Here is a 7,500-nt window from a genome sequence, read left to right on the forward strand (position 1 = left end):
ACCTGCCCTTTATTGTAATAAAATATTCCAAGCACGCAGCCACCCACACCCTATTTTCATCAAGTTATGCAGACTGTAGGCTACCAGTTAGCAGCACGCATAATTGTGTTTCATTGCAGATTTCCTGAGGCCGCTTTCATGAAGAAGGCATTACAAAAGAGAAATAATACAACGTTAGTCTGTTGAATTGGATTTATATTGGAGTCGACTCTTGCTGGGCAAGTGAAAGTCTAAGAGATGGAAACTGATCCTAGAGCACATTTTATAGTTTGCGTCAGACATGGAAGGTATGGGGATTTGAACTATTCATTGCTTAATTCTATAGTTGCCATTGTGAGGACACTCAGCCACCCACCCACCCGTAATACACACACACACACACACACACACACACACACACACACACACTCACACACACACACACATTACATTACAGTCAGTGCAGACGCTTTTATCCAAAACACACACACACACACCTCTATAGAGGATGAACATAAAGGAATTGGAAGGGTGTGTGTGTGTGTGTGTGTGTGTGTGTGTGTGTGTGTGTGTGTGTGTGTGTGTGTGTGTGTGTGTGTGTGTGTGTGCGTGTGTGTGTGTGTGTGTGTGTGTGTGTGTGTGTGTGTGACAGGGTCAGACACATGGGAATAGCTGCAGGCAAACAGATCAGGGGGTCGACAGCGGTTGACAGCAGACCAGCTGGTGTTTGGAAGCTAGAGCATGCACACACACACACACACACACACACACACACACACACACACACACACACACACACACACACACACATTAGAGCCCAAGAATCCTTAAGACATACAGAACCGTATGCGCGTGAGATAAATTTCCCAGAACAACTAGCCAAATGCTACATATAAAAAATATTATTACAGCCCACTAGGGGGCGACATTTTACTCGTGGCAGCCGAAGAAGACCAAACCGGAAACACGTTAGCATGGTCATTTTCAGAGAACAAAATAACAACAACAGTTCGTCTCCTTGTCGGGTTGCAACACACGCGTTCGTTCCCTTCAACAAGCCCTTGGACTTCTTTATACGAATTCTTTTTTTTCATCTCTTCATGGTATCGTCCTTCCGATCGTAACATTTACTCACTCTCAACAGCGAAAACAAAGGAAATGTATGCAGCCACCTAGTTCAAGATCCAGTTATTAATTTATCCAGTAACGGGACACGTTTTGACCAACTGTCTTCAAAAGCAAATTTAAGTAGTCCAGTCGAGACGGAATAGACCCCGTCTGAATCTGCTAACCATGGCTCAGCAGAGAGGAGTCAACAGCCTTCAGTTCAACCAGGACCAGAGTAAGGAATCAACTAAGGAATCAACTACCCGACATCCCCTGACTCTCTATACAGAGACATGAGTCGAATGGCTTTGCTCACAGCCTAACCTGTGCTATGATCGTATATCCCCCTCTCTCCTCTCCCACCCCCCTCTCTCCTCTCCCACCCCCCTCTCTCCTCTCCCATTCCCCTCTCTCCTCTCCCACCCCATCTCTCTCATGCCCTCTTCCCTCATCTCCCATCCCTCTCTCTCATGCCCTCTTCCCTCCTCTCCCATCCCCCCCTCTCTCATGCCCTCTTCCCTCCTCTCCCATCCCCCTCTCTCTCATGCCCTCTTCCCTCCTCTCCCATCCCCCTCTCTCATGCCCTCTTCCCTCCTCTCCCATCCCCCTCTCTCTCATGCCCTCTTCTCTCCTCTCCCACCCCCATCTCTCTCATGCCCTTTTCCCTCCTCTCCCATCTCTCTCATGCCCTCTTCCCTCCTCTCCCACCCCCCTCTCTCCTCTCCCACCCCCATCTCTCTCATGCCATCTTCCCTCATCTCCTCTCCCACCCCCATCTCTCTCATGCCCTCTTCCCTCCTCTCCCATCCCTAGGCTGTTTCTGCTGTGCCATGGAGACGGGCGTCAGAATTTACAACGTGGAGCCTCTCATGGAGAAGGGACACCTTGGTGAGTGAGGCCCTGATACTGTAGACTGTGTGTGTGAGAGCGTGTACGTTTGCCCTTGCCTTTTGTGATGCTGATACTTAGACACATAGACTGTGTGTGTGTGTGTGTTTGTTTTATGTGTGTGTGCGTGCCTGTGGGTGTTTCAGACCACGAGCAGGTGGGTAGCGTGGCGCTGTGTTCTATGCTACATCGATCCAATCTTCTGGCGGTTGTTGGCGGAGGAGTCAACCCCAGGTTTTCAGAGATATCTGGTGAGTGAGGTTTTTTTTAACTTTGAATCCTTTATCCTTTATCTATCCATCTTTCTTTCCGTCACGGGCCTCTCCTCGTTTGAGCGTGTAACCGTCTCTGTGTTTGTTTCGCTCCGTCTCTCTCCAGTCCTGATCTGGGACGATGCTCGCGAGGCGCGGGACCCCAAGGACAAGCTGGTGCTGGAGTTCACCTTCACCAAGCCCGTTCTCGCCGTGCGCATGAGACACGACAAGTGAGCGGTTCCACTCTGGTTACAGGTTCTTTAACCTTTACGTTCTAGCAACGCACTTATTAACAACCCCCCAATGATCTCTCTATCTATCTATCTATCTATCTATCTATCTATCTATCTATCTATCTATCTATCTATCTATCTATCTATCTATCTCTCTCTCTCTATCTCTATCTCTATCTCTATCTCTATCTCTCTCCCTATCTCTCTCCCTATCTCTCTCTCTTTCTCTCTATCTATCTATCTATCTATCTATCTATCTATCTATCTATCTATCTATCTATCTATCTATCTATCCAACTCTCTCTCTCTCTCTATCTCTCTCTCTCGCTCTCTCGCTCTCTCTATCTATCTATCTATCTCTCTCTCTCTCTCTCTCTCTCTCTCTCTCTCTACCCTGTACGGGTCTGTATCTCCTCTCAGAATCATCATCGTCTTAAAGAACAGGATCTATGTGTACAGTTTTCCTGACAACCCTGTCAAACTGTTTGAGTTTGACACCAGAGATAACCCTAAAGGTACGATACCTCTCTCTCTCTCTCTCTCTCTCTCTCTCTCTCTCCGGCTCTCTCTCTCCATTTATACAACATTTTTAAAAAGACGCAAAACATCTAGTGTTGGTCAGCTGCTCAGTGACTGTATCTGCGCTGTCTAACGCTGTCGACGCTGTCTCTGGTCAGGGTTGTGTGATCTGTCTAACGCTGTCCACGCTGTCTCTGGTCAGGGTTGTGCGATCTTTGTCCCAGTCTGGAGAAACAGCTGCTGGTGTTCCCCGGTCACAAATGTGGCAGTCTGCAACTGGTGGTAAGTGTGGCAGGAACCAAAGGGAACAAAACACGTGTTGTGCTCTCATTTTAATCGTGTTCCCCAGTGGGGATATGTATGTACATATACTATACTTTACACATGCTGTATGGATGGATGTGCATGTATATATTCCTTTTTCTATTTATGCTTATTTCTACTGTGTATATTCTGTATTCTGCATTTCCAACCTGAAACACTAATTTTCCTTTCCTTCCTTCCTTACTCCCATCCATCCATCCATCCATCCATCCATCCATCCATCCATCCATCCATCTCTCTCTCTCTCTCCCTCCCTCCCTCCCTCTCTCTCCCTCCCTCCCTCCCTCCCTCCCTCCCTCCCTCCCTCCCTCCCTCCCTCCCTCCCTCCCTCTCTCTCTCTCTCTCACTCTCTCCCCCCCCCTCCCTCCCTCTCTCCCTCCCTCTCTCTCCCTCCCTCCCTCCCTCCCTCCCTCTCTCTCTCTCTCCCCCCCTCTCTCTCTCCCTCCCTCCCTCTCTCCAGGACCTGTCCAACACCAAGCCTGGTACATCATCTGCCCCCTTCACCATCAACGCCCACCAGAGCGAGATCGCCTGCCTGGCGCTGAACCAGCCGGGCAGCGTGGCGGCCTCCGCCTCCCGCAAGGGCACCCTCATCCGCCTGTTCGACACCAGCACCCGGGACAAGCTGGTGGAGCTGCGCCGGGGCACGGACCCGGCCACCCTCTACTGCATCAACTTCAGCCACGACTCGTCCTTCCTGTGCGCGTCCAGCGACAAGGGCACGGTGCACATCTTCGCCCTGAAGGACACCAAGCTCAACCGGCGCTCCGCGTACGTCTGCCTGTCGCCCGCCGCCGCCGTCGGCTCGGACCGCGTAGCCGCCTAGCTCTCTCTCTTTCTCTCTCACTCTCTCTGTCTCTCTCTCTTTCTCTCACTCTCTTTCTCTCTCTCTCTTTCTCTCTTTCTCTCTCTCTTTCTCTCTCTCTCTCTCACTCTTTCTCTCTCACTCTCTCTCTCTTTCTCTCTCTCTCTCTCTATCTCTCTCTATCTCTCTGTCTCTCTCCCTCTTTCTCTCACTCTCTCACTCTCTCTCACTCTCTCTCTCTTTCTCTCTCTTTCTCTCTCTTTCTCTCTCACTCTCTCTATCTCTCTCTCTTTCTCCCTCTTTCTCTCACTCTCTTTCTCACTCTTTCTCTCTCTTTCTCTTTCTTTCATTCTCTTTCTCTCTCTCTCTCTCTCTCTTTCTCTCTATCTCTCTCTTTCCCTCTCTCTCTCTTTCTCTCTCTCTCTCTTTCTCTCTCTCTGATCCGTTTGCCGCTCGTGGACTGTCCTGTTTGGGTTTCCGTCGGTTTTTACCGTCTCTCCCTCTCTCCTCTTCCTTCCTCCCTCCTCCAGGCTGGCTCGCGTCAAGGTGGGCCCTGTGATTGGTCAATACGTGGACAGCCAGTGGTCACTGGCCAGTTTCACGGTGCCGGCCGAGTGCGCTTGCATTTGCGCATTCGGAAAGAACACGTCCAAAAACGTCAACTCGGTCATCGGTGAGTCTGCCGGCGATCAACGCAGCAACGTTTCATAATCGATGACTCGTCCGTATTCGCTGTAGCTGTACGTGGTGTTCTGGTTCTAGTGTTCTGGTTCTAGTGTTCTGGTTCTAGTGTTCTGGTTCTAGTGTTGATGTTCTGTCCCCCCCCCCCCTCCAGCCATCTGTGTGGACGGAACGTTCCACAAGTACGTCTTCACCCCGGACGGCAACTGTAACCGCGAGGCGTTTGACGTGTACCTGGACATCTGCGATGACGATGACTTCTGAGGCCGAGGGGGCGGAGCTACGCTAGAGAGACGACTGACGAGGAGAGGAGAGAGAGAGGGAGGGAGAGAGACTCGTGATGATGGCGATATTCATGTGGGTAGAGATGATTCTGGATGGTTCTTACGGTGAAGACTGGCCCTGCTGTGGCCGCAGGAGGAGGAGTTGTGCCCCCTGGTGGACAGGAAGAGGTGTTGCACAGAAACAGACAGGCCTGTACTAAGGCCTGTATTTTACGACTGTCTGGTGTTTGTAATCAATTGAATATGAAAGTGGGTAAATAAATGTTTATTGTTACTTTGCATTGTATAAATGTTTATTGTCACTTTGCATTGTGCTTATTTAGAGAGAAGAGTCAGTTGTACAGTACCCAAGCCTGGTTTATATACTGATATATGCAAGCTGTGTTGTGATGAGATGGAAAAATCGGCCTTATTTATCAGCTCCACACAAAAGAGGTGCACATACATGTTTATTCAGTTATTACAGATTAACTCTGATATTTTAAGATACATTTCAGTACAATTTTCTAGTATTTTCTCCCAAATGACTATTTTCTCTGCAAGACATTAATTAGTCATAGAGTGTTTTTAAATTGAATAGACATCATCACATCCTTAAACTAATCATTTGTGATTAGATTTGTAATTCACTCTCAACGCGGGCTCCTGGTTGCTTTAGTGTAACGCTACTGTTCGACTGTGAGTCTTATCACGATGTGAAGTTCTCGTTCTCCCAGAGATGCTCCTGGTCCTCGTTCCTGTCTAAGGGAGAGCCTGTTCGACTGAGTCTTATCACGATGAGAAGTTCTCATCCCAGAGATGCTCCTGGTCCTCGTTCCTGTCTAAGGGAGAGCCTGTTCGACTGTGAGTCTTATCACGATGTGAAGTTCTCGTTCTCCCAGAGATGCTCCTGGTCCTCGTTCCTGTCTAAGGGAGAGCACAGCCCAGCAGAAGTTCAAAATGGAGCCAAGAAAACCTGGAGGAGACGAGAGGTGCACACTAACACACACCGTCCCCTTCCCCGCACGGCACTTCTCAAATTAATTTAATTGATTTATCAGGGAGGAGCCGATAACGAAGACGGCATTAGCAGAGAGGAGACTGTCGAAAATCAAGACAATATTAGGGAGTTTTTTTTAATAATTTTTTTGAATCAAATAAATTCAGTTTCAGGTGGTTTCAACTCCAAATCTACATTGAATTACAGTACCAATTAATTTTTTTAATTGCTTTTTTACTTCATCTCTATATTTCAGCAATCTGAACGAGTCAAATGTTTGTTTTTAAGACTCATATTTCCACAGGGTGTCATTGCTCAATAGCATCCAGATAACTAATATGTGTTATTCATGTACATATGGCTGACGGTAAGTGAGTTGACAATTAGACAATGCATTTATTTTCAGTTGTGTGTTTATACCAGGATGTAAAGTTCACATTTTGCTCACATCATCTGCTATGGCACTGTGGTTAATTAGGCCTAGGGCTTTAGGCATGGGGCACCTTGGCAGCCATTCCCACAGACTATCAAAAAAAGAGATTATGCTATTAAAGTTATAGTGGGCATATACAATATGATCAAAATCTAGTAATACCATTTGGTTATGTTGTATAATTACTACATACATTATTAATCATAATGTTGGAAACCTGCTATGGGCAGGAATTAGGGGACTGTGTCATCTTTGTATGATCTTTCAAGCATTGGGTGACTATCTGCTCAGACACAGGACAACGCGAATTAAAGTGGCAAAATGGTCCACTGCACTTGAAAGGATCACTGCTGCTAATCAAATCGATGGTAAACTAATCAAACTGATCAAACTGATCGTTATTGTGCTGACAGGGACGTTTCGACACGTCAACACGTCAACACGTCAACCCCTCGTGACCGTGCCGCTATTGAGCAACAGCCCAGCTGAGCGGGGCGGAGCCGCACATAAGAGCTTCCCTGACCAGAAGAGCACTGGTTCCCTGACCAGAAGAGCACTGGTTCCCTGACCAGAAGAGGACTAACCAGCACCAAGGTTCCCTGACCAGAAGAGCACTGGTTCCCTGACCAGAAGAGGACTAACCAGCACCAAGGTTCCCTGACCAGAAGAGCACTGGTTCCCTGACCAGAAGAGGACTAACCAGCACCAAGGTTCCCTGACCAGAAGAGGACTGGTTCCCTGACCAGAAGAGGTTCCCTGACCAGAAGAGCACTGGTTCCCTGACCAGAAGAGGACTAACCAGGACCAAGGTTCCCTGACCAGAAGAGGACTGATTCCCTGACCAGAAGAGGACTAACCAGGACCAAGGTTCCCTGACCAGAAGAGGACTGATTCCCTGACCAGAAGAGGACTGAACCAGGACCAAACTGCTGGATTTTCCACTTTCACTTTAACTTACCGATTCCAAGGGACCCATCTGTCCCGTGCTGTAGTCTATCCTACTCTCGACGGTCA

The 7,500-nt window shown here is 48.3% G+C and overlaps 2 protein-coding genes across 5 annotated transcripts in view; both read left to right on the forward strand.

The window, feature by feature from the left end:
• Positions 1 to 981: 981 nt before the first annotated feature.
• wdr45 (WD repeat domain 45) lies at positions 982 to 5,355 on the forward strand. Its single transcript, XM_084461546.1, has 9 exons — positions 982 to 1,321; positions 1,900 to 1,974; positions 2,121 to 2,225; positions 2,353 to 2,458; positions 2,882 to 2,976; positions 3,183 to 3,262; positions 3,765 to 4,075; positions 4,640 to 4,782; positions 4,945 to 5,355. The coding sequence occupies exons 1-9, from the start codon at positions 1,273 to 1,275 to the stop codon at positions 5,052 to 5,054; spliced, it is 1,074 nt and encodes a 357-aa protein (XP_084317672.1). The 5' UTR covers positions 982 to 1,272; the 3' UTR covers positions 5,055 to 5,355.
• Positions 5,356 to 7,008: 1,653 nt separating this feature from the next.
• LOC311324270 (ras-related protein rab7) overlaps positions 7,009 to 7,500 on the forward strand; it is a 4,578-nt gene continuing 4,086 nt past the window's right edge. Inside the window, exons 1-2 of one of the 4 annotated variants that reach the window (XM_084456702.1) lie at positions 7,009 to 7,045; positions 7,197 to 7,500. The exon at positions 7,197 to 7,500 is cut by the window's right edge and continues 4 nt beyond it. The gene's annotated coding sequence lies outside the window, so the exon portion shown is untranslated. The other 3 variants (XM_084456701.1, XM_084456703.1, XM_084456700.1) reach the window with 3 other exon arrangements.

Source organism: Borostomias antarcticus (assembly GCF_949987555.1).
Source record: "Borostomias antarcticus genome assembly, chromosome: 2".
Classification (NCBI taxonomy): domain Eukaryota; kingdom Metazoa; phylum Chordata; class Actinopteri; order Stomiiformes; family Stomiidae; genus Borostomias; species Borostomias antarcticus.

Coding starts and splice junctions, on each gene's coding strand:
- wdr45 (XM_084461546.1), top strand. CDS start 1,273: ATGGCTCAGCAGAGAGGAGTCAACAGCCTTCAGTTCAACCAGGACCAG. Junction 2,459..2,881: donor GTGCGCATGAGACACGACAA/GTGAGCGGTTCC, acceptor ATCTCCTCTCAG/AATCATCATCGTCTTAAAGA. Junction 4,076..4,639: donor AAGCTCAACCGGCGCTCCGC/GTACGTCTGCCT, acceptor TCCCTCCTCCAG/GCTGGCTCGCGTCAAGGTGG.